The sequence below is a fragment of the Sebastes fasciatus genome, chromosome 1 (genome assembly GCF_043250625.1).
Source record: "Sebastes fasciatus isolate fSebFas1 chromosome 1, fSebFas1.pri, whole genome shotgun sequence".
In the NCBI taxonomy this organism is placed as follows: Eukaryota; Metazoa; Chordata; class Actinopteri; order Perciformes; family Sebastidae; genus Sebastes; species Sebastes fasciatus.
Window position 1 is genome coordinate 12,965,968 of NC_133795.1, and position 26,708 is coordinate 12,992,675.

The following is a 26,708-nucleotide window of genomic DNA, read 5'->3' on the forward strand; positions in this document are numbered from 1 at the left end:
CTAGTGTATGGGTCTGCACCCCCGCTGTGTGTGCGTGTGTGTTTATATGGCATGTGTGTGTGTGTATTTAGGAGATAGCTTTTCCTCCCCAGTGGAGGGAGACATCGGTGTGTCGGTGAGCGTGATTGGTTGTTGGCCCTGAGGGTCCGTCCTCTATATCTGTCTCCTGACTGGCTGCTCTGTGACCAATCAGGCGCCTGGACCTCACCGTGGCAATCAGATAGTGACACACTCTCTGTGGGCATCGGCAGGTCATCTGGAAATACCTGTTATGTTTTATCTCTCTGTCACACACACACACACACGCACACACCAATATAACCTTTCTGTCTTGTCTTTGTCTCTCTAGGAGATTGCTGCATATCTCATCACTTTTGAGAAACATGATGAGTGGCTGACGACATCGCCAAAAACCAGGTGAGGAGAGTGCACACACACACATGCCCACGTACAAACACAGTATCGCTCAATCAGCCACGTTGGTTTAATCCCAGTGACTGAGTGCCTGTGTTTGATTAAAAAATTTGTGATGTACGTCGGCTGTCTCCAAAGGCTCCTGCTGAACGGCCTACTCTACATGTAGAGAACGCTCCAGAACATGGCTGGACTGTAAAGCACATAGTCAGCTGGAAATGGGAGTATTAATGAATGTAAATGTATTAGGATAAGTGATGTATAATTCAGACGTAGGAGGGTGAGTGGGGGTTTAAAGGGAGGGGGAGTATGTGTATTTAAAATGGGGTGTGAACAGGGATTCACATGCCAGAACTGAATATTCATCGATCCGACTGAACCATAGGTAGCTCTTTTTCCTAGAGTGGGGAGAGGTTATAATCAGGAAGGAAGGAGGGAAAGAAAAAAATAAGAAAGACTTCTTTAAAGGGCTATTTGAATTATTGATAAATCACCTTATTGGCATTTACTTTAGTTAATACCAGGGCTGTCAATCGATTCAAATATTTAATCGTGATTAATTGCACATCCTACATCTGTTCAAAATGTACCTTAAAGGGAGATTTGTCAGGTATTTAATACTCTTATCAACATGTGAGTGGACAAATATGCTGCTTTATGCAAATGTATGTATATATTTATTATCGTAAATCAATTAACAACACAAAACAATGACAAATATTGTCCAGAAACCCTCACAGGTACTGCATTTAGCATAAGAAATAAGCTCAAATCATAACATGGCAAACTGCAGCCCAACAGGCAACAACAGCTGTCAGTGTGTCAGTGTGCTGACTTGACTATGACTTGCTCCAAACTGCATGTGATTATAATAAAGTGGGCATGTCTGTAAAGGGGAGACTCGTGGGTACCCGTAGAACCCATTTTCATTCACATATCTTGAGGTCAGAGGTCAAGAGACCCCTTTGAAAATGGCCATGACAGTTTTTTCTCGCCAAAACTTAGCGTAAGTTTGGAGCGTTATTTAGCCTCCTACACAACAAACTAGTATGACATGATACCAGTATCATCACGCAAGTTGTGTTAATGAGTTAAAGAAATTAGTGGCATTAAAACAACTTTGAATGTGTTATTATAATGTTTGACAGCCCCTAGTTAATACAGATTAAGGTATAATAAAAAAGAGAAAGAAAAAAAAGAAGAGGGAAAGAAAAAGTAAAGTGAGTGAAGAGGTCACCTCATGGCCCCATTTCTGATTACTGACACCGCTGGAAGCCCGAGGTGATGCCTCCGCGCTCCCATTGTGCGGAGCTGAAGGACTCTTCTCAGGAGCGGCCTTAGGCCAGCAGCACAGTTTATGTTGTGGATGGATTTCTCATTGATTGGTTGTGCTGCCGTATAGCCTCAGCCTCCCGGCAGCAACAGCAGCCGCAGCAGTCATATTGGTGTTATTGAGCAGCAGTTAGATATAATCCCATTTACACATGACACGAGGCACGATTAGAACAGATTACACCTAATCCCATCAGATGGAAAGGAGCTCAGCAAACGGAGCGAGGGACATTTATATGTGTGTGTGTGTGTGTGGTTAGGCACATGTGCGCATGCGTTTGCACACTTGTGGGGGGGGGGCAATATTAAGATAGCAATCAATGACCTTCATTTCTCCCTTCACTGAAATACCTCATCAGTTCAAAGTAATGACTGTTACCTCCTCTCACTTCTCTCATCTACTCCTCCTTCTCTCCTCCCTTTACCGGACTCACTCACTCGCCCACTCCGTCTCTTTATCTTGCCGTCCCCCCCCCCATCCCTCCTCCTCCCCTTGCCTTCTCTGTTTTCGCTCTGCTACACTGTGGAACGGTGGAAAAGCTTTTTATATCCCACACATCACAGCCCAGTTACAATCAATAGCATTTATGTCTGCTTGAATCGGATGGTTTTGCGAGGAACACGGGCATCGTCCACGTGCACGTATTTCCCACCCGCACACACACACACACACACACTGATCTCATCCATCTTCTCCATAACATAATTAGAATCAGCAGCTCTGAGATGACTCACACTGCTCGAGACGGAGACTAAACTCGGCTTTGATCGGAGGGTGGGGGTCTCCACTCCGCTAAGAAACTGGCAGGCTCACCCCAAAACAGAGCAGATTTAAGGTGTCAAAGAAAATCAGCTCAAAGTAAATTCAATTTCACTACACACAGTGTTCAGAGTAAATTGCAATCATCTCAGTCCATATAGATGTGTCTACATCAAATTCTAGCAGAGGAGAGAGGAGGGGAGGAGAGAAGGGGAGAGGAAAGGAGATAAGGGTGGAGGAGAGGAGAGAAGGGGAGAGGAGAGAAGGGGAGAGGAGATAAGGGTAGAGAAGAGGAGAGAACAGGAGAGGAGAAAAGGGAAGGGAAGAGGAGAGAATGGGAGAGGAAAGGAGATAAGGGGAGAGGAGTGCATGGAAGAGAAGAGGAGAGAAGAGAAAAGGAGAGGACGGGAGAGGAGAGAATTGGAGAGGAAAGGAGAGGAGAGAAGGGGAGAGGAGGAGATAAGGGAAGAGGAGAGGAGAGAAGGGGAGAGGAGAAGAGAGAAGGAGAGAGGAGAGAATGGGAGAGGAGAGGAGATAAAGTGAGAAGAGATGAGGAGAGGAGATAAGAGGAGAGGAGAAGAGGGTAGGGGAGAGGAGATAAGGTTAGAGGAGAGGAGAAAAGGGGAGAGGAGAGAAGGGGAGAAGAGATGAGGAGAGGAGATGAGAAGAGAGGAGAGGAGAGGAGAGGAGATGAGAAGAGAGGAGAGGAGAGGAGAGGAGAGGAGAGACAATAAAAGAAACAGAGGTTAGGAGGACAATAGAAGGAATAGACAAGATGAGAAGATGTGAATATGTGTAAAGGAGTGGAGAATTGAGGTACTGAAGAAGCAGTAAAGAGATGCTATGATAAGCGGGATAAAGACTAGAGGTTGAGGGAGAAGAGGAGGGCAGGAAAAGGAGAGAGGAGGTGTGTAAACGTGTGCGTGGTTGTGTGCATACATGACTGTGCGTGAGAGAGAGAGAGAGAGAGAGCACTTGTGAGTATGTGTTAGTTTATTGATTGTTAACGTGCCTGTTCTCTTTCTGTTGTCATGAGATAAGGCAGAGGAGCATTTTTCCTCCACCTACACACTCGCAAACACTTACACACACACCTGTCTTTAACGTTTTAGAAGTGTAATGATTGATTGCCGAGCAGCGGGTTTGACATTGAGCTCAAAGAACACACGGCAGTAGGTCCTGCCATCTCTGATATCTCTCTAGCATCTCTGTCTCGCTACATGTATGGCTCCTGGTGTGTGTTTGTGTGTGCGCAGGCATGTTTTTCCCACCAGGTGTATGTGGAATGGGAGCTTAGAGGCCAATGTTCCTGTTGTGCTGATAAATCACCCTACTAAAATATTAACATGTAGGAGTGTGAGGCTACGTACGAGAGGGGAGGGGTGGCATGGGACCAGCTAACTTGACTGTGGGAGAATAACATTGATTCACATTGTCGGTATTTGTGAATCAGCAATGCGGGAGAATTTTTATACCTGACATGACAGCATGAAAATCATTTCTGTTCAGTTTCTATGGAGTTGAATTGTCAGTTTTAAAGACTGCACACTACACTTATTCTGTACAATCAAAATGATTCAACACTATCAGCCCCTTAACGCCTGGCAATAATGCATTTTGAGTGATCAGATTGCGATCAGATCGTGCTTGACCACGTGAAAGTACAGGTGTAAATTAGGGCTATCAATCGATTAAAATATGTAATCACAAATTTATCACACATTTTTTAATCTGTTCAAAATGTACCTTAAAGGGAGATTTATCAAGTATTTAATACTCGTATCAACATGGGAGAGAGCAAACATGCTGCTTTATGCGAATTTATGTATATATTTATTATTGAAAATCAATTAACAACACAAAACAATGACAAATATTGTCCAGAAACCCTCACAGGTACTGCAATTAGCATAAATAAATATGCTCAAATCATAACAGCAAACTGCAGCCCAACAGGCAACAACAGCTGTCAGTGTGTCAGTGTGCTGACTTGACTATGACTTGCCCCAAACTGCATGTGATTATCATAAAGTGGGCATGTGTGTAAAGGGGAGACTCGTGGGCACCCAGAGAACCCATTTTCATTCACATATCTTGAGGTCAGAGATCAATGGACCCCTTTGAAAATGGCCATGCCAGTTTTTATTCCCCAACATTTAGTGCAAATTTGGAGCGTTATTTAGCCTCCTTCCCAACAAGCTAGCATAACATGGTTGGTACCAATGGATACCTGGTTTTCTAGTTTCATATGATGCCAGTACCTTCACTCTAACTTTAAAACTGAGCCTGCTACAAGCTAAAAATCACTACATTTTGTTGCATTAATGCATTAAAGAAATTAGTGGCGTTAAAACGAATTTGCGTTAATGCGTTATTATTGCGGTAACTTTGACAGCCGCAGTGTATATGCACCCAAAACGCATTGAGGACGGATTGTGATCTGATCGGCCAAACCCCCTCTGGAGGTAGTCAAGGACGCATTGTGACCACAAGTGTAAATTCAAATGCATTTTCAAACTACATACAACAACTACGTGGGCAGAAATACGTAATGCTAGGGCTGTCCCGAGTACGATTAGTTGGGCTCCAGAGCTTCGGCAGTAATTAAGCACAAGGCTTTCATCCGCTGTTCATGTCCAGTGTGTCACGTTACAATCAGCTGTTTGTTCGTGTCTCGTGTTCACAACGTTCAGTGTCCTTTTCACTGTTTAAACAGTAAAGCAGTTTTAAACCCAACCGTGTTGTTTTTTCCTAAGCCTAACTAAAGTGGTGTTAATGCCTGAACCTATAGCGATTTTAATTCACAGCATTAAGCATGTGTTTACTGCGACCAAAAAGTGACGCCAAGCAGTCTGTCAAAGCATCAGTATGTGACGAGTTGGGATGAGAACTCCTTGCGTCATCCCTCTGCGTGTGCGAGTGTAGACATACCTCAAAGTCACGTTTGCAGGCCCTCTTCCACTAAACGGTGGTGTTTTGAGGCTGATGTGTCTGCTCATTTCGCACCGCCGGTCTGGCGGTGCCGGGCTGCAAGCCGGTGCGTATGCAGCTTTCCTCTCAACCCTTTCAGACAGAATGATCGGATCTCCATTGGATATCAATGTGGACACTGGAGACACATATTAATACTAAGTGTAAAGGTTAAATTCAATTGCAGTTATTTTTATATTCATATCTATTCATATTTATATAGATCATATCTAGACACAGTGGTGGAATGTATCTAAGTACATTTACTCAAGTACCATACTTAAGCTCAATTTTGAGGTACTTGTACTTCACTTAAGAATTTTCATTTTAGGCTACTTTATACTTATACTCCACTACATTTCATGCAAAACATAATCAACAAATAAATGATGATATATTATTATAGATTAAGCTACCAAGTATATAAAATTATTAAAATGAGCTCCACCGTTACCAGCTGCAACGTTAAAATGATGAACACATTAATGCATCAATAATTATAATCCGATATTATACTATATATTATTCTGAAATGAGCCCTTCTGCATAATGACTACTTTTACTTTTGGTACTTTAAGTATATTTTGATGTTAATACTGTAATACAGCAGTGGTGGCCTAAAGGTTAGAGAAGCAAGCTTGAGACCGGAAGCGAGCTTGAGACCGGAAGCGAGTTTGAGACCGGAAGCGAGCTTGAGACCGGAAGGTCGCCGGTTCATTGGGGAAAGTGAAAAAGCAGCGTTTGCCCCTCCCTCATTACCACCACTGAGGTGCCCTTGAGCAAGGCACTTAACCCCATCCGCTCCAGTGGAGTTGATCAGTGACCAGCAGGTCAGACTGTGGTTGTACTGGGCAGCTTCCAGGTGTGGATGTGTAACTGTGTGAATGTGATCAGGGCGTTCCTGAAAAAGAGAGCATTGCTCTCAGTGAATCTCCCCCTGAATAAATAAAGGTAAAAAAAAAAAAAATACTATTGTACTTTTACTTAAGTAAAGTTTTGAATCCATGACTTTTACTTGTAGCAGAGTATTTCTACACTGTGGTATTTCTACTTTTACTTGATTAAAATATCTGAGCACTTCTTCCACCACTGTCTAGATACAATCTGGATATGAGATGCGTTTAGTGTAAAGGGGGTCTATATGTGTCACTTTCTGTCTGGCTAACTCTTCATCCTTTCCTCCATCAGGCCTCAAAATGGCTCTATGATCCTCTACAACCGTAAGAAGGTGAAGTACAGGAAAGATGGCTACTGCTGGAAGAAAAGGAAAGACGGGAAGACCACCAGAGAGGATCACATGAAGCTCAAAGTCCAGGGAGTAGAGGTGAGAGGCTGCGATGGAAAAAACAAGTCGATGATCTTGTTTGGCACTACCAATGGTTTCACTGCCAATCTTACTTACTAACTTACTCTCCTTTACTCCCGAGGAGACACATACGTGTAACACAAAATGTACACACAAACACACATGCTGATGCTGCAGGCCAACGTGTTACCTGAGAGCGAGTGGTGCCCCTCTTTCTTTACCTCCCTCCCTCCCTGCTCGTGGCCCTCTCTCCCTTCCTCTCTCTCTCTCCCTCTCTCTCCCTTTCTGAAGAATAAGAGTGTGTTTGGCCTGAGGCCAGGAATGATGTCAATGCCTCCTTCAGCAGAACAGAGAGGGGTATCGATCCAGTCTCAAGGCAGCGTCTGTGCGTGAGAGAGTGTGTGTGTGTGTGAGTGTGTTCGAGTCACATCAGCCAGCTCGAAAATTGATTATTCAGCAGGAATATACCAAGAGGTGAGAGGAGTGAGCATGCATGTGTCAGAAACAGAAAGAATGAGGTAGAAGGGAGAGCGAAGGAGAGACAGCGAGGGGGCACATGGATGTTTGCAGAGGGCTCAATAGTTTTGCATTAAGGGTGAGCAGGAGACGGGCGAAAGAGACACGGAGGTAAAGGGAATAATTGAGATCAAGTATTCCCATCTGCACCTCTATTATTCACGACCCCACACACTCACATTGACATTCATCTCACATGCAATTTTCTGCAATCGTGCATGAATACACATACTCACGCACGCACATATACAAAGTGTTTCTCTCCCCGGTAGCTGCTCTGTAATTGTTTGTGTCACGTCTTCCCAGGACCCCCCAAAGCAAGCACAAGCAAGCGGTGTGTAGAGCAGGGGGACGGGGACGAGGGAATGAGCAGAGCAGCGAGATGAGCAGAGGGAGTGAAGGAGGATGGGGAGAGGCAGGAAGCAGGAGAGAAAAACATAACCCTGGATGGAGAGCCTCCTCATATCGAATGGAAATATATGGAAATGCACTCTGCCTTTGGCAAAACACACTTTAGATAGAGGGCGGGCTACTTCTGAGAAGAGGCAAAAATGGCGAGAAAATATAAGTGTGCACGAGTGTTCATGAGACAGAAAACAGGACAAGTTGCAAGTGTTGATTATATACGGCCTGATTGATCAGCATTTGTGTTTGTGTGTGCAATTTTTGTCTTTAAACACAACCGAATTATGTGTGTATGTGTGGGATCCTGTGGGATTTGAATGCATATGCAGTGATGATCTTGATAGAAAGCTTTTCTGGCATCATTTCACCCTTCCTTTGTCAAACACCACAACACACACTCTTCATTAGGAACAGGTATCGAACCTCAATACTATTCCACTTTCCGTAGCACGTAATATCAAAAACTCTCAAGAAAGTGGGACCTGGTTTTAACAGCTTGTTCAGACTCTTAGTTTTGTTGACTTTTCTTTGATCAGATATTTACTTATTTAAAGCAGGGTCAGTGTTGATCTTGAGAAACGAGCAAGAGTATGCTAGATTTTTTTTTTAAATGATCTAACCGAAAAATCGAGTCCAGTGTTGCCAACTCTTTTTCAATGAAAGTAGCTAACAGCATTAGCTCCAAAAGTCCCTAAATCTAGCGAGAAAGCATTGAGAAACACTGACAGTCTGTCACTTCGGGCCTCCCTCCAAAGCCACTCCTCCACAATTATCATAATGAACATAAACAACAAACGTGGTTATTACTCACAGCTGTCAAGCTAGCAGCTTGTGCAAGACTCCGGTGACGTGCAATGAATGCATGGGCAGAGTAGGTACAGTAAGTAGACAGGTAGACAGTCCGGCGACAGCCACAGATACCTTTATGTTATTTTTTTTGTCAGCGCATTTGATATATTGATTGCTGTTGGGACGTAATGAGAATTTCAACAAATATAAAAAAAAATAATTCTAAAATCTTTACCAACCATACCTTTAAATCAGAATTTAGCTCATTTTAGAGTTAAACTTGCAGTAGGCAGAATGTTTTTGGCATCATTGGGATAAAAATTCCATAATAAACTTTCAGCATATTGTATTTCAAGTGTTCTGAGAGAAAACTAGACTTCACCTCCTCATGGCTCTGTTTTCAGGAGAGAGTGATCCTATTGAGCGTTCCTATTGGCTGTTCATCCAACGGAGGCAGCTGTCAATAACTTGTGAACTCCAATCAAACGGTCAAACTAGGCAGCGCTGATCGAATATGATTCAGTATTCTGTTACTGTAATGCCTATTTCTCTCCTCAAATGTTTTCAGAATCATCTTGTAGTGTACTGTTTAGCTGTAAAATGAGAAAGTTTCTTCAACTGATCTCAACATGGCTGTCGGGTCAAAACTTTCTCATTTTACAAATAAACAGTACACTACAAGATGATTCTGAAAACATTTTATTCAAGAAATAGGCATTACCATAACAGAATATTGATTCCTATTCAATCAGCGCTGTCTAGTTTCACCGTTTGATCATTGACAGCTGCTCAGAGACGGCAAGGCTCCAGCTCGGCTCTGATTGGTTGTTTTCCTCCGGGCTGTGAAATCTTGCAGGTGCCATTAGGAGCACCGGAGGACACAAAGGCACGTGTTGTTTTTCAGATTACCTGTCTCATGAACTACTGACAGGATATAGTGTGCAGCGTTTTATAAAAATAACTTTTTTTAATAATATTTGCTCCATTCCTACCCTCTGCAGCTTTAAGTTCTTGTGCAGTTGCCTTGCGTTACACACTGATGCATTTAAGAAGCTCAGCTTACTTTGTTAAATTAAAAAAGGCTCTGTAGCAAAGCATTTCAATATTCTTGAACTTAAGGTGTCAAAAAAAAAGTATAGTTTTGGTATGTTTCAGAAACTCGGTTACTGTATTGGCACCGGTATCGAAACATTTCATACCGCACTGAACACAGATATTATAGACACTCTGAAGTGGTGTAACTCTGTAAATCCACCTCTGCAATCATACATTTTGGTCTATTTTCACACCCACACACACGTATACACTATTTTGTATGTATGTAGGCATCCTCTGCTGGATGGAGTCCATACTGAACTTCCTCTTCATCTTGTCTACCTTGACACTCTGTACTTTTCCTCGCTTTCTCCTCCTCCTCTTCTTTGTCCCCTTCACTGTTACTGATCTCTCTTGCAGTGTCTGTGAGCTGACGACAGTGTGACTTTTTGTGAATTCCAAGTGGGTTATGTCTCGTCTTGCTGAGGCAGTAAATTTCACAATCTCTTGTGCTGTAATTGTCAACATCAGATTTATGGTATTTTAGAAAAGACATTAGGAAAAAACGCATACAGCATGTTTGCAATTTAGTTTTAGCACCGCAATCAATACAGCCTAAGTGGGTATAACCTAAGTTCTCCTCTCCTGTTCTCTCATTTACTGTCCTCTCCTCCTCTCCTCCTTTTTCACTTTTTGTCTTGCTTCCTCCCTTTTTTTCTTTTCTCGTTTTACCCCTGCAATCTCCTCTCCTCTCCTCTCCTCTCCTCTCCTCTCCTCTCCTCTCCTCTCCTCTCCTCTCCTCTCCTCTCTCTAGTGTCTGTATGGCTGCTACGTCCACTCCTCCATCATCCCCACCTTCCATCGTAGATGCTATTGGCTGCTGCAGGTAAGCCCACCCCCCTTCCCCACCTTGCCTTTTCTCACACAGTTATACACGTACAAAAACAAGACATGGACAGCATTTATAGTAGGAGTAGGAATCACCAGAGGCCCTACGATACGATATTACCACGTTACTTAACTCACGCTACGATCTTATTTTGATTTTAAATGTTTAGCGAGTTTTGCGATAAGACATATTGGGATTTATTACCTTTTTTTCAACTGCAACTTATGCAGTTTGTCAACATCTGTTTTATCTGATAAGAACCAGTTTTCACTCTGTTCAATCTCAGAGTTTTCATTCACATATCTTGAGGTCAGAGGTCAAGGGACCCCTTTGAAAATGGTCATGACAGTTTTTCCTCACCAAAATTTAGCGCAAGTTTGAGGCGTTATTTAGCCTCCTTCGCGACAAGCTTGTATGACATGGTTGTTACCAATGGATTCTTTCGTTTTTTTAGTTTCATATGATACCAGTATCTTCACTCTAGCTTTAAAAAATGGGCATGCTACAACCTAAAAATGACAAGTTGCGTTAGTGACAGACAGTACTTAAAACAAATTTGCATTAACGTGCTATTAAGTTTTTCCTCGCCAACATTTTGCGCAAATTTGGAGCGTTATTTAGCGTTCTTCCTGACAAGCTAAAATGTCATGGTTGGTACTAATCGATTCCTTTGGTTAGTTTCATATCATACCAGTATCTTCACTCTAGCTTTAAGACTGAGCCCGCTACAACCTCTGAAAGACAGAATAAAAGCCGGGCACGCCATCGGATTGTTAAGAGGTTAAATAGTTCATATAATAAAGGATTGATACTTCTGACGTATTTGTATCAACACAATATTGCCACCCCAAAAATCACAATACCGTGTTGTATCAATTTCCCCCCCAGCCCTAATGTATAGTGTGGTGATACTTTATTAGTTGTCATATATGGCAACCTATCTTTGTCGTTTCAGGATGTTTCCCTCTCACATTATGACCATCTTGTGACATTTATTCCAGCTATGTTGAGGCTTTATTCCCCATTTCACACAAAACTGAGCAACCAGAAATATATATTAGCAGTGTTACACAAAGTTTTGCCTGTTAAACTATCCATTTCCAAAACAGAACACTAAGCCAAACCATTAACCAGCAATAAACATCATCCTCCTCTAAATTAATGAGGCAGACATAGTGAAAATACTATCACAAAGCTGGGGTCATAATAAAGCTGGATGTTGTTTGGCTGAGTGGACACACACACAGTTAGACCACTAGAATATGCCAAGTCTTCTATAATGCTAACATACAGTGCAGAATAATAAAAAACATTTCTTTGCCAGAAGTTGAGTGCAACTTTCAAGAGCACAGTGTGTTGCCGAAAACCCTGACTCTCGATGCTTATAGCGAGCATCAAGGACTCAGGCGCTACTCTCTATGTGGTCCTCTCCAAGAAAACACCCTGGAGCTACAAGCAACACACACACACAACATGCTCACACCAACACACACACATGCACAGGTGTCCCCTGTGTATAAAAGCATGTTGTTTTTCATAGAGATGTTGGACTCACTCTACTGCTCATGTGAAAGACAACAGAGAGCAGGAGTTACACACACACACACACACACATGCACACACACACACACGCACATGTCCCTTCCTCCAGGACCTCATCTTCTTGAGATGACAGGTTACATGATGAATCTTAAAAATGCATTTACACTTATACTGCCTCTCTCTCTTCATCTCTCTCTGTTCATTTCAAAGAAAAATATTGAATACCCAGCGTTGTTCATTTAAAATATGGAAATGCATACATATTTATGTATTCTTCGGCAGAATATTCCTGCATAATTTGTCACATGAAATTTACAAGGACATTCCAGCCACCGGCCGTAAATTGAATATGCCCTAACCCAATATATTTTATTTTTCAGCATGCCCAAACTAGTTTGATTCCTGCTGTCTGGAATTATGAAGGGAAAATTCCACTTGCTTTATCTGTAAAGTGCCATTTTTCTGCTCTTTGCACCGATATCAAAACACATCAGTGGATGTGATCATAAATCAGTCTGTGAGTGCTGTTGCATTGCACAGTGTGGTGCTGAAGCAGCCCACTGTGCCATCCTCTTTTGGAGAGAAAAGTGTTCCACCTCAGCAGGTCCTCCCCCTCACCTGAGTCTGTCTACTGAATCTTTCATCAAGAGGAGCTTCTCTCCCTCTCGCTCTCCTCACGCACACACACACACGCAGAGATGCACGTGAATGCACCTGTTGAATCATTCATAGGGTGGAAATTCCATAGGTCTGCTGGTGGCCTACAGTATAGTGAGAACTACTCTGAACTGCACGCACGCACACACACACACACACACACAAACACACATGTAGACACTTCCGCAGCCTCTGCAGGGTCAGAGAGAGAGTGATGAGTGGGCTTGAACTGCTAAATCTTTTATGGGCAGGTGAGAGAATCTCATCTGACACGCTATGTCCAACCTCCTTTCTGACCTCCACGTTCTCTCCCGCTTTCCTTCTCCATTCCCCCCCTCCCTCTGTAAATAGACTCTATATCATTTTATTCCCTCGCTCCCATATGTCGGTAAGAACATGACGATGAATTAATAAATAAAGGCTAAGCTAACACCATGTATCTGTGTGTCCCTGTGCCGTAGAACCCAGACATCGTGCTGGTGCACTACCTGAATGTACCGGCAGTGGACGATAGCGGGAAGCCGTGCGGTCCCGTCCTCTGCTCCATCAACACAGACAGGAAGGAGTGGGCCAAGTGGAGCAAGGAGGAGCTCATTGGACAACTCAAACCCATGTGTGAGTTATAGCTTTACCGTCATTTCAGCGCCTCATCACCTCCCTCATAGTCTCATGTTTCAGCCCCCGTCACACTTTTCCTAAACCTGAGGATATGAGTCAACCCGGGTCAATAAAAATACCACCTGTCACGGTGCAGCAAGTCTCAAAATTAATCTGTAGGAAACCTCTAAAACACAGGTAATTTGGTTCACTGGCTTGCTTTAGGCTTTGTAAACAACTTGGCAGCAGAACGGGGCACGGTCTGGAGCTGTGCCATTATTTATCAGATGAGACAACAGGTGATTTCAGCAGTTCAGGGTAGATGCTATGAAAATTTCTCTCTTGCATCAAGGGAAAATATCTAATCTCAGCAGTATTTATTCAGCACAAACTTCTTATTGAGATATTGGTGTGGGTAAAGATAAATCAGTAAACCAAAATGCAACCGCAGGATATGCCAAAAGCTGTGTTCAGGCGTTAAAGGGATAGTTTGGGTGTTTTGAAAGTGGGGTTTTATGAGGTACTTACCCATAGTCGGTGTATTACTAACAGTAGGATATCGATTTATTTAGGTGAGCCTTTCTTTTAGGTGGCTACAAAATGTTTTGCTGATGGCCCATCCATGGCACCATATTGCTTTGCTCCTTTCTGTCTGTTTCGCCAAACTGGGGACGTGCTAACCGTCATCCACTGTAGGTAATACACTGACTATGGATAAGTACCTCACAGAGTCCCACTTCAAAACACCCAAACTCTCCCAGTGGCTTTATTTACTTACTTACAAAGTAGTGATATATTTTAAGACAACACTGTCTGTTAAAAAGCCACCTTCTGAAGAGACGTTCTTACCATTCAGCCAGGCTTTATACCGATTTAGATTTTTATGTTTTTGATGATGTTTTTTCCGACAGTCAGCGCCATGCTGCCACCTAGAGGCAGACACACATTTCACCCAAGGAAGGGAGGGATAGAGGGAAAGAAGACTGAGGTGCTAGAAATATCCAGCATGTATTATTCATAAATGAGCATCAGGGAGTAGATAACTTCAGTACACACACACACACACACACACACACACACACACACACACACACACACACTTACCTAATCTCACCCCTCTTTTGATCTGGTTTGGAAGGGCAAATAAGGACAGCTGCCCAAAACTAAGTGGCTTGTTGACTTAAGCAGCACCTCACTTCTCAATCTCCCCACTGAATCCTATTCCCTCTCGCTCTTCTACCTGCCCTAATTTGCTCTCACAAAACAGCTCTCTGCTTTTTTTTTCTCTCCGAGCACTTCTCTCTTGATCACTGATTTGATCCGTCTGTGGTCATAGGGGGTTTTATGGGCATTAGGTCTCAGACACTTCAACTGTTTGGTATTTGTTATTTCACTGTGAAAATGCATCAGCTAAATCCCCAAAAATGTAAATGGAGACATCTAATTTAGAGGGGAATACCTTCAGATTTAGTTAGAATTGAAATGCCTGGCAAAAGAAGCAAATTGCATCTTTTGCATGCATATATGTATTTAAAGTTTTTGAACACTCAAGCAGTGTTATCAGAGTATTCTTTATCTCAGATTTCAGTGTACATTCTGAACACTGGAGGGCGCTGTTACACACTATCAAGGTATTTGTGAGGTATTGCTACATTGCTGTTAAAGATTGACCCGAGCAAATGAAGGGACAGAAAATTAATAGGCATTGTCTTACATGCTGTTTCCTTTGTTTTGAACGTCTCTTCCGACAGGTGCTGGAAGCAGCCTGCATCAGAAATGTTCCAGTGTCAAGCAGCGCATCATCTCATCCAAGCAGGAGTCGGGGGCAGCAGCAGGAGGTGGAGCTGCAGCGGGCACGGGCGTAGCTGCGGGCCAGAGGGCCGAGGAAGCAGATGGCACAGAGGTCCAGAACAGCGATGTGTCAGAGGGCCAGACAGAGCCCAGTCCTGCGGGGGGCCGGAGCAGAGCAGGGGGAGGAGAGAGGAGGAATGGCAGGATAACCAAACCCTCCCTTCTCCCACAGAGCAGCATGGAAGTGTCCTCATCCACCTCCACCAACCAGGTGGAGGTCCCTGACACCACCCAGAGCTCCCCGTTGTCAATCACCAGCGACATGGCTGACAGCCCCGCTCTCGCCATCGGGGCTGGCTTGTCACAGAGCACAGCTGTGTTCATGTCTGAGGTCACCACGCTGACTGGGGATTCGGTTTACTCTGCCGGCCACACCCACCTGCTGGCATCCACCCATGAGAGCGCCACCGCTGGCATCCTGTTGGCTGTTGCCCCTGAAAACCAGAGGTTTGCGGCATTCCCCGGCGGCGTGGGTTTAGGGGAGGCAGGAGAGTTGGTTCTATCCAGCTCTCTAGACACCAGTGGAGGAGTCAGCCTTCCCGAGACCACCATGACCTTTGACCCTGATTGCTTCCTCAACAATCCCAAGCAGGGCCAGACGTATGGAGGAGGTGGAGGCAAGGCTGAGGGGTGTAACGGCGACGACGGACGACTCCACTGCTCCGCTAACGGCTTCCTCTACAACCAGGCCCTTGTCAACAACATCAAGACAGAACCTGTACCCCTGGAGCCGCCGCTGGCCCCTCAGAGCAGCTACGTAGGAGAAGGGACAGGCCTCAGCCCCAGCACCACCCTGGAGCAGATGGACTTCAGTGCTGTGATGTCATCAGCCTGTGTCCCGAGTCTGTCCCAGCCTGCACACCACCCCTCCCCCAGCCTCTTCCTCCAGGCCTCCCCCCAGGCAACCCAGCCCTCCCAGCTGCAGACCAATGGTACTGAAGCAACCCAGGAATCAGGCGAGGCCCAGGCTTACATAGGCCTGCCCACGGTGCCAACAGACCCTCCAGTCACCAATGGAGACCCGCATGCACACCTCCACCAAGCCAGCCCAGACCAGCAGGGCCTGTGTGGGAGGAACGGACAAGGAGCGGCGGTGGGCTCTTTTCCTCTAACACCACAGGATACGACCGGCGACCAGTCAGGCAGCAGGGGACATCGAGAGGTCGGGGGCTTAGACAAGCCTTCTGAGAACGGAGGGGAGTTGCTACTCAAGCCTGGGGATCCTCACGAGGCCTACACGAGTGTTGACACCGAGCACTACCTGCAACCCACAGATGACAATGGAGGAGGAGAGGAGGGCGGAGGGGTTGGTGGAGGAGGAGGAGGAGGAGGAGGGGGCAATGAGATTCTCTGTAATGGTGTAAGCTTGTCAGGGGCCAGCAATTCAGTGGTGGCCAGTCCTCAGTCAATAGCTGCTGGTGCGAGCATCGAGGGGGCGCTCTACAGCTCTCCTCTCCCTCAGCAAGGTGGGGGGGTGTCAGCTACAACAGCTGGGGCAGGAGCGGCCATCAGTCTGGAAGGCTTTGAAGCTTCGTTTGGAAGCCAGTTCTCTGATCTCATCAATGATTTCATCTCAGTCGAGGGGTCCGGAGGCGGGGTGGGGGCAGCTGTAACTGGGGTTCTGATGCCCCAGGAAGGGGCAGCAGGAGAAGAGCAAGGCACAGGAGCAGGCCACCTGCAGGGCTCGGAGGTGGAGCAGGGAGCTCTGGGACTGCTCCAGGAGACTGGGAGGCTGTTTGGTGTGACAGACTACTCCCCAGAGTGGTCTTATCCAGAGGTTAGTAAACCCTACATGATTATCATTCATTATTTATTCATCATTGTTCCCTGCAGGAAAATCAGTCCCTCCACCACATGATTGACGGTGGCTTGTACTGATGTTAAACGCTGAAATCACGCTCAGCACAATTTGTACTAAGACCGCCAGCCTGGCTGTGTGGTCATTAAGGAGCCAGAATATCTCAGACTCAGCTGATTGGATTTTGATGAAATTTCAATATTACACTGATTACCCTGGGTGGCTTCATTAATTTACCCATGTACCACTTATAATATCTCAGACACCAGCTCTGTCATTGGATTATGATGAAACTTGTGGAAACATAGCATCTTACCACCATCATAAAAAAAAACAAGTTGTATAAAGGCTCTTTAATAACTAACCGTAATGTGCACATATTCAGCTAATACTTTTCTGCAGCTTTCTTCCAGGATCATCAGAGTTACATCATACTGATTACTCCACAGTTTTGAGTTTCCTGAAAAAGCAACACAGTTTCACTCCAAAGGCTCAAAGGGTGATGGCATAATTTTTAGAGTTTACTAAAAAAGGAGTGCTGCAAGCAAATGCCAAAAAAAACAACCTACCAAATGCTGGTAAATGGCTTTGAAATCAAAACTGTTTTGTTGTTGTATACTCGCTCCTTCATGACTGTGGGGGGACAATATGTTGTTTTTGTTTTATTTTTAGCTACACCAGAGAAAACACATGGCAGTGTTGTTCAGATGGTTCAAACAACTTGGATGTAAGGAGCAGCACGGCCTCTAGGGGCTGCTGCCAGGCCTTTTAGGCTTATAGATGTGTCATTAGCAAAATAATAGCCACTTTGTAAATGGGGCAATTTATAATATAATAGAAAACAAAACATTTAGGTCATTTTGTCTCTGAGGTGGGCTTTTGCAACAGATGGAATCAGGATATTTGATCGAAACACAGAAAGATGTTCTGTGCACACATTTGCAATCACATGCTACACAATACAGTATGCATATGTGTGTATGATATTAGACTGAGGCCTCTGTTTGTGTGTCGCAGGGTGGAGTGAAGGTGCTGATCACAGGCCCGTGGTTAGAGTCGAGCAGTGAGTACAGCTGTCTCTTTGACCACATCAGTGTCCCTGCTGCCCTCATCCAGCCCGGGGTGCTGCGCTGCTACTGCCCAGGTAACCAACCTGCTATATGCACGCACTCTCACACAACACACACACTCCTCTTCAACTCCTTGAAGGCGCCGCCGATCTCGGCCAACCGTACTGTCTTTCAGTCTGTAGCAGGCTTCAAAATCTTCTTTTTTTATCAATTCTCAAGTGGAGTGGTTAAATTTAGCACCAAACCTGTGCAACAAATGGTATCAACAACTTATACATAAGTGACAATGGGAATGGCCGCCCATCATATACTGCTATCATAATGTTCTAAGCCCTTACACACTCTCACAATTTATTGAATGAATGAATGAATTATCTTTTTTAGGGCTGTCAAAGTTAATGCATTAATAACGCGTTAATGCAAATTTTGTTTTGGGTACTGGATGTCACTAACGTAAGTTGTGATTTTTAGGTTGTAGCAGGCTACTTTTTTTTAAAGCTAGAGTGAAGATACTGGCATCATATGAAACTAAAAAACCTAAGAATCCATCGGTACCTACCATGTCATACAAGCTTGTCGCGAAGGAGGCTAAATAGCGCTCCAAACTTGCGCTAAATTTTGGTGAGGAAAAACTGTCATGGCCATTTTCAAAGGGGTCCCTTGATCTCTGACCTCAAGATATGTGAATGAAAATGGGTTCTACCGGTACCCACAAGTCTCCCCTTTACAGACACGCCCACTTTATTATAATCACATGCAGTTTTGGGGCAAGTCATAGTCAAGTCAGCACACTGACACACTGACAGTTGTTTTTGCCTGTTGGGCTGCAGTTTGCCATGTTATGATTTGAGCATATCTTTTATGCTAAACGCAGTACCTGTGAGGGTTTCTGGACAATATTTGTCATTGTTTTGTGTTAATTGATTTCCAATAATAAATATATACATACATTTGCATAAAGCAAGCATATTTGCCCACTCCCATGTTGATAAGAGTATTAAATACTTGACAAACCTCCCTTTAATGTTCATTTTGAACAGATAAAGAATGTGCAATTAATTTGCAATCAATCATGATTAACTATGGACAAACATGCGATTAATCGCGATTAAATAATTTAATCGATTGACAACCCTCATTTTTTTATTTCTGATTTATGACTAGAACAACTTTACACATTTCTGACCTTCAAATTAATCTCCAGGTTCCCAGCTTTCAGATGATGTACACCACTTCTATGTGACGTCTACTGTTGACCTTCTATCTCCCCCTAAAGACCTCCTGTCCACCCTAAAAAACACAACAATGGGTCTATGGTAAAGGGGTGGAATGGAACACTTTCTTTTACTTTAAACTTAACCCAGCCGTCACCCCACTAATCCCCGTAATAAGCAGTTTCTAGCACAAAAGTTTTTCTTCAGCACACAAAGAAAGAGTCTAACAATGTCGTCCGCACACCCTTATCGGGAGATGCAGTCCCTTTTATACAGGAAGATAAGAACAATACAAAAAAAGAACATTGTGTGGAGGGACACTCTCTGGCAGGAACGCAATAAACGCAGCTCTGCTTAGAAATGTTTTTTGGATGGTGTACTGTAGTAAGTGATACATGAGTCACATCCTGCTACCTTAAGTGTGATCAGGGGATAACTGTAAGGCACACATGGGCAAAACTAAATTAAATTATTCTCTGGCAAGAGATCTGCCTCAGCACTCTGTCAGTGTTACTAATTCCTTACCTGTTTCCAGCCCATGACACAGGACTGGTGATGCTGCAGGTAGCTATGGGTGGTGAGGTCATCTCTTCCTCTGTGGTGTTTGAATACAAGGCACGTGACCTTCCTGCCCTGCCATCTTCTCAGCACGACTGGCTGTCCCTCGATGGTGAGAGCATTTGTTTGTTTGTTTTTTACTACACAGGGATGCACAGCCGCACTCTTAGTCTTATTATTTGCTCAATAAAGAGCATAAACAATGAGCCTTGTTCATAACTGCTTCATTGTGTGCCTGGAGTGTTGCATGTGTGCATTTTAGGGCTGTCAAAGTTAACGTGATAATAACGCGTTTAACGCAAATTTGTTTTCACACCACTTATATTTTTATACTTGTGATTTTTCGGTTGTAGCAGACTCATTTTTTGAAAGCTCGAGTGAAGATACAGGCATCATATCAAACTAGAAAACCTGAGGAATCCATCGGTACCAACTATGTCATACAAACTTGTTGAGAAGAATGCTAAATAACGCTCCAAACTTAAGTTAAATTTTGGCGAGGAAAAACTGGCATGTGGCCATTTTCAAAGGGGTCCCTTGACCTCTGACCTCAAGATATGTGAATGAAAATGGGTTCTATGGGTACCCACGAGTCTCCCCTTTACAGACACGCCCACTCTATGATAATCACAGGCAGTTTGGGGTAATTCATAGTCAAGTCAGCACACTGACACACTGACAGCACACTGACAGCACACTGACACACTGACACTTGTTGTCTGTTGGGCTGCAGTTTGCCATGTTATGATTTGAGCATATTCTTTATGCTAGATGCAGTACCTGTGAGGGTTTCTGGACAATATCTCATTGTTTTGTGTTGTTAATTGATTTCTAATAATAAATATATACATACATTTGCTTAAAGCAAGCATATTTACCCACTGCCATGTTGATAAGAGTATTAAAGGGAGAGAAATCTCCCTTTAAAGGGACTGTTTGTAAGAATTAGAAATGCTTGTTAACAGCGACACTTGTGGCCGTTAAGTCAACGAAAGTCAGCGTCGGGCTTGCGCTTGTGCTCGCTCTACATAGACATGAACGAGCATCGCTCAAAACAGTGAGGCGACACACGTCAGCTAAAACCACAATCTCCCTCTATATTTCATATACTGCGCGCGTGCACGTGAGGTGGAGCGAGCTAAGTGAAGGCAGGCAGGCAGGGGAGCAGAGACCACGGTCCTAGAGACCAAAGCTACGGTCTCCCCGCGTCCTCCGACCGCGGCCAACTCTGTTTGACGGGCTTCACTAAATACAACTTTGCGGTTTTGGTGCTTCTGTGTAGTTTGTGTTGGAGTCTTGTCTGAACAGCGTAGCCACACGCGAGCGTGCATTTGCAAGCGCGCATGGGACACCGACCCGGGTGATTTATATGTGTAAGAAGTTACAAACAGTCCCTTTAAGGTACATTTTGAAAAGAAAAAAAATGTGCGATTAATTTGAGATTAATCGTGATTAACTATTTTAATCGATTGACAGCCCTAGAGCATCTTTTTAAAAAATGTTAACGTATTGTATGTTTAAGGTCATGCGCTTGACTGACTATATTTTTACCCTGAAAAGTTGAACCCCAACATACAAAATGCATCCTTTATTTATTCTTTATTTTTATTTTTTGTGCAGCCTTTACACTAAAAGCCCTCTGCCATTTTTGATCTGTTGAAACTTTGAGAGAACCTGTTGATATGTGTGTGTGTTTGTCACTATGGTGCTCTTTTTTCTTCGATGCATCCGTGGCTGTCTGTTTGTCTACAGCCACAGATGTACTGACCAGTATGGTGTCGTAGCTGCGGGATTTTTTGCCTGAATTGTGTTCTTTTGTACCTGGGATGAAGCTGTTGTTTTGTTTTCTATTTTCGTCCTGGCACTGCTTGCAAATAAATGAAGAAAATGAATCCAAGCTCTTAAACAGTTTTGACACCTGTTCTGTGAAAAGAGTACTGCACCTTTTCATCTTCACTGTCCCCATCCATAAAGGCGTTGTCATGTTGGACTTGTTTAGGTCAAAATCATCATGTATTATGGAGTCTACTGTGAGAGCATATTGGGGAGGAATCTGAATACTTTTGTTAGAGCTGTAGAAGTAGTGACATTTCAATGATAACTGAATCAAATGGAAGATGTTAGAGGACAATTAAATGTTCTTTGAGTCAGCTCATGAGGGGTTTGGTTTGATTGCATATATCTGCACAGCACCCGGGGGGGGGATTTAGCTTCTGTGTGTGCAAATATATCTCGTGATGCAATTGCGGCTTGGAAACACACAGGTCCCCATTCATAAAGGCATTGTCATGTTGGACTTGTTTAGATCAAAATCATTTATTATGGAGTCTACTGTGATTGCATATTGGGGGAGGAATCTGAATACTTTTGTTAGAGCTGTAGAAGTAGTGACATTTCAATGATAACTGAATCAAATACAAGATGTTAGAGGACAATTAAATGTTCTTTGAGTCAGCTCATGGGGGGTTTGGTTTGATTTGGTTGCATATATCTGCACAGCACCTGGGGGGGGGATTAAGCTTCTTTCTGTGTGTGCAAATATATCTCGTGATGCAATTGCAGCTTGTAAACGCACGGGTCTCCTCATAGAGGCATGTCCTGGGTTACTCTGTGTTCGCCCCCGTCTCTGCGTTGCGCAATGCGGCAATGCGGCTCCACACAGTCACAGCAGGCTGTGTGCTGTTTGCAGGAGTGAAGGGCAAGGACATTGTGGCACAGAATTGACAGTCAAAAAAAATGGTTTGGCACCACTGGCAATGTTGCTGTGGAGCCTATATATAGAGAAGCTCTTGCCTTTGACTTTGCATGGGTATCTTTTGTTTGGCCTCAAAAATGCGCATCAGAGACGCACACTGCATGCCTGGTGGTAAAAATAGTCCAGAGAGAGACAAGATCATTTAAAGTAAATAATGCGTCAGCACACGACTTTGTCACATGTCATTGCTCCAGTTTAGTTTGTGTTGGAGTCTATTGTTGTACCCGATGACGACCGAAAGCCTCCTGCAGCTCAGAGTCTGGCGGGCGGATTTGAAGCGTGTCTGCTCTCATAGACACAACGTGGAGTCTCTCTCTCCATCTCTCTCTCTCTCTCTCTCTCTCTCTCTCTCTCTGCACTTAGTTGTGTTTTGCTCGATCGGAGTAGCAACGTGTGACTCGCACACGCTTCAAACTAAACGGGGTTTGTTGAGCAGAAGCGGGAACAAAGAGAGCAGCAGCAGCAGATAGAGAGAGAGAGAGAGATTCGCTGTTTGGGTTCGTAGATTATTTTGATTTTTAAACAGATGTTAACTTTGCATTGGGTCGTCCAGATCTGTGTTGTTGTTGTTCTTTGTAGTTTTTTTTGTCATGCTGCTGTATAGATGGACATAAATGTGTCTCTACATTTCATCTTCTTATAGCTGTAAAAAAACAAACACTTTTGTATTTCAGTCCAGATGTTTGTGGTTACACATGTGCTGCTGTCGATTTCAGACAAAGGGAGGGAAGAAATGCCACAAGTCCTCACGTTGTTTGCACGCTAGAGATGTTATGAACTACAATGTGCTGCTTGTTTTTACGTTGCAGATTATAGAAGCTTGTTTTTAGCCTTACTGTACATGTTGACCTGTTCACTTTCAGCACCACCAGGAGTGGACAGCTCCACTCAACTCCATAACAACAGATGAAGGGAGGCTAATAGAGGCCCAGATAATAATAATAACAGGCCTGTAGGCACAGACATGTGGGCATGTTGTTGATCACCCAGGAGCTTAAATACATAATGTACTCTGTGTTGTAGTTGTTCATGTTTACTACTGAAAGTTTCTCTATGTGGACCCTGTGCCAAAAGTGTGTGTTTGCTAAGAGCTGCAACGATTAATCGACTAATCGTCAACTATTTTGATAATCGATTAATCAGTATTTTCTGGTTTCTTTACTCCTCTATGAGAGTAAACTGAATATCTTTGAGTTGTGGACAAAACATGACATTTGAGGACTTCATCTTGGGCTTTTGGAAACACTGATCAACATTTTTCACCATTTTCTGACATTTTATACACGGAAAACTAACCGATTAATTGAGAAAATAATCAACTTATTAATCGACTTAAAATAATCGTGAGTTGCAGCCCTAGTGTTTACCTGATGAATACTTTTCCAATTGACTTAAACTAAAGAACAGAATATGTTCGAGTCAAACGAAATTCACATGGATGTGAATATATGGAGAACTATTGATGTGCATGTAACAAAAAATGACTTGAAATTTACATTTATTTATTTATTTATACATTTATTTATTTGCAAATACACTGGGATTTGTATTAAAGCCACTAGTTTTAGGAGTACCAACTGTAAACAGATTTTTACAAATTATTTTAAACCACTTTCATTAAAGTTTTGATGAATATTTAATAATAATTTAATAGAATATGAAAGGTAAAATTTTAAAAAATCTATAGTAAGAACGTAAACACTGATTTGATTTAAATTAAAGGTGCTATTGTTAACATTCAGCCACTAGATGTCACAAACACTGCCAGGAACTTACCGTCAATCTCAGCCATTTATCCGTTTTTTTCCACACTAACTCACAACATAGAGATACTATTGGCTCACAAGCCTTGTTAGAAGTGGTCAGATATTTTTCACAGAGATAAACAAAGCATTAATTTTGGACCTATTTAAATTTTTTAATGATTAATACACAATCATAATATTTTTTTTTTTATTCACCACCTTTTTAAAAGTTGTGTGGATGTATTATTTAAAAAATAAATAAATAGTCATCTAGATAAAAATTTTATGATTAAGACCTTTAAATGTAGTGTTACACCGCTACTTATTGTTACCTTTGCAAACACTGGTTTGTCTCACTAGTTTGCTTTAAAAACAAAGGGGGGGGGGGGGGGGGGGGGGGGGTTGCAATGCAGTCATCTGTTTATCAGAGTTTAATGATGTCACTTCTAACTGTGTTGTGGTTGGTCAGCGGTGAAAGAGCCTCATTTATTGGAAAAGAATCCATGGAAACAAAGCATTATGGGAGGTGGGACCCTTAAACAGAGCGGAAAAGGTGTTAAAAGCTGGTCAGTGAATCCACAGGTATCCAGTACAACTACAAGTACTCATGAAACAAACTTTGAAAAGCCTGCTGAATTTGTATTCAAGAGCAGGAATATAAGTGATCTGTTATCCTTTATAGAAGCTGGAGTGTGTCACCAGAATACTTATGCAGTATACTGGTCAATTATAATCTATTTACTTAATTAATACACTCAAAAACAGTTAATAAAATAATGTATTCAATTTGCATTTAAATTATGTAGTTGAAAAACTATTAGTGATGATATAATTGCATGCTATTGACATGATAAAAAAAAATTATAAATGTTTTTAATTAAATCCTAAAATTACTTTTGAAGGAGTTTCCAGAGTTCCCGTGGCCTTTCTTGTATTCCTCTTCATCCTTCATAACACCAGCCCTGCAGCATCTAGACTCAAGTAGCATGAATGGCAGGTGGATAAGTGAGTTGTAAAATGGAAAATGACATGAAGACGCAGTAAATAAATAAATTAAAAAGAGCTTGTTTTTGTTAAAATTCAATAATTCACTTGTCAGTTTAGGCGGGTAATTAAACGACAATGTCATCCTTTTTTAATTGACTAATTTCAATGAATAATTTTCAGCTTTTTAATGATATTTCACTGTATCAGTTAATTAAGTTATTATAATTAACCATTAAAAAAAACATCCTCATAGCAGATGCCAATTCCCGTAGTCTTCTCAATTATCTTTTTTTTGTTTGAAAATGCATGTCTGCAAGCATTACATGCTTTTTATGTGACCAGAAATCGACTCCGCTTTTCCTTTTTGTGTGTTTTTATGCAGCTGTATTTGTATTTGTGTTTGCAGATGGGTGAAGACGGCTGCTCTTTATGTGTTAACATAGTGGAGTGTTTTGCTTTGTGTCTGTATTTCCAGAAAACTCTGCTCTTCCTCTGATTGGCAGAGTGGAGAGGGAGGAGCCCGAGCTTCCCGTGTCACTCTCGTGGCTCCACCCTTTCACCTCAGTTCATGTGCTGCAGACAGAAAGAAAGAAAAATAGGAGTGAAATGAGAGGAGAGAAAAATAGAGAGACTGAGTGAGAGAGCAGCAGGTGGGATGACATAATGTGCACTGCAGCAAAACTGCAGCAGCACTGAAACAAAGGGTCACACACACGCTCGGCCATAAAAAAAAACCTACAATTGTTGTTAGATGTATACTCTTTCACACACACACACACACACACACGCACACGCACACACGTACACACCGAGTTTTATTGGTTCCCAAGTTCCCATTGTTGGTAAGGGGATTTATTGGATTGCAGTCCTGATTTATTCCGCAGTATTGAGCCCCTCAAAGAAGAGCTTCTCTCACTAAGCCTCTTTAAGTAGGATTTACTAAAACACAATATTGATTTGCTTAAATGCAACAAACAAGTAGCCGATGCTTAAAGCTCTCTGTGTCCCACCTTCATTCCTGTAGATACCCAGTTCAGGATGTCCATCCTGGAGCGTCTGGAGCAGATGGAACAGAGGATGGCTGAGATAACCAATCAGAACCCCGGCTCAGAAACCATGGCAACCAAGGGCGGAGGAGTGGAGGGAGGAGGAGGAGCCACTGATCAGCAGTCTCAAGTAAGGCAGAGAAGAATTGATTTAGCTTAAGTGAAATTTTTCCTTTCAGCTACACAATCTGAAACAGAGAGCTGTGATTTGTTTTAGTCATAAATGTTTAATTAAATCAAGTCTTCAAAACTGTGTTTGAGTCACTGAGATTAAATTTGAAGACTGCGTGATGATGGTCTAATGGTTTAAACTCCTACAGAAGATCAGACCTTTCCACAGTTTTTGGAATTCAGAAAGAAATACTGTACAACAAGGGTCTGCAACTACATTTGTCCAATTTTTTTAAGCACACACTGTGGGGGCCGGACTTTAAAATAAAAAATAAAAAATTACATTTGTATATCTAATTGG

At 42.9% G+C, this 26,708-nt stretch overlaps 1 protein-coding gene across 5 annotated transcripts in view; it reads left to right on the top strand.

Moving 5' to 3' along the window:
• Positions 1-26,708, top strand: part of LOC141764541 (calmodulin-binding transcription activator 1-like) — a 68,697-nt gene that overhangs the window by 29,944 nt on the left and 12,045 nt on the right. For all 5 annotated transcript variants that reach the window (XM_074629857.1, XM_074629843.1, XM_074629865.1 and 2 more), the window contains 8 exons: positions 350-417; positions 6,665-6,800; positions 10,342-10,413; positions 13,077-13,230; positions 14,964-16,840; positions 17,879-18,005; positions 19,681-19,815; positions 26,215-26,366. In XM_074629857.1, coding sequence (XP_074485958.1) covers positions 350-417; positions 6,665-6,800; positions 10,342-10,413; positions 13,077-13,230; positions 14,964-16,840; positions 17,879-18,005; positions 19,681-19,815; positions 26,215-26,366 — 2,721 coding nt within the window. The remainder of the gene's footprint in view (positions 1-349; positions 418-6,664; positions 6,801-10,341; positions 10,414-13,076; positions 13,231-14,963; positions 16,841-17,878; positions 18,006-19,680; positions 19,816-26,214; positions 26,367-26,708) is intronic.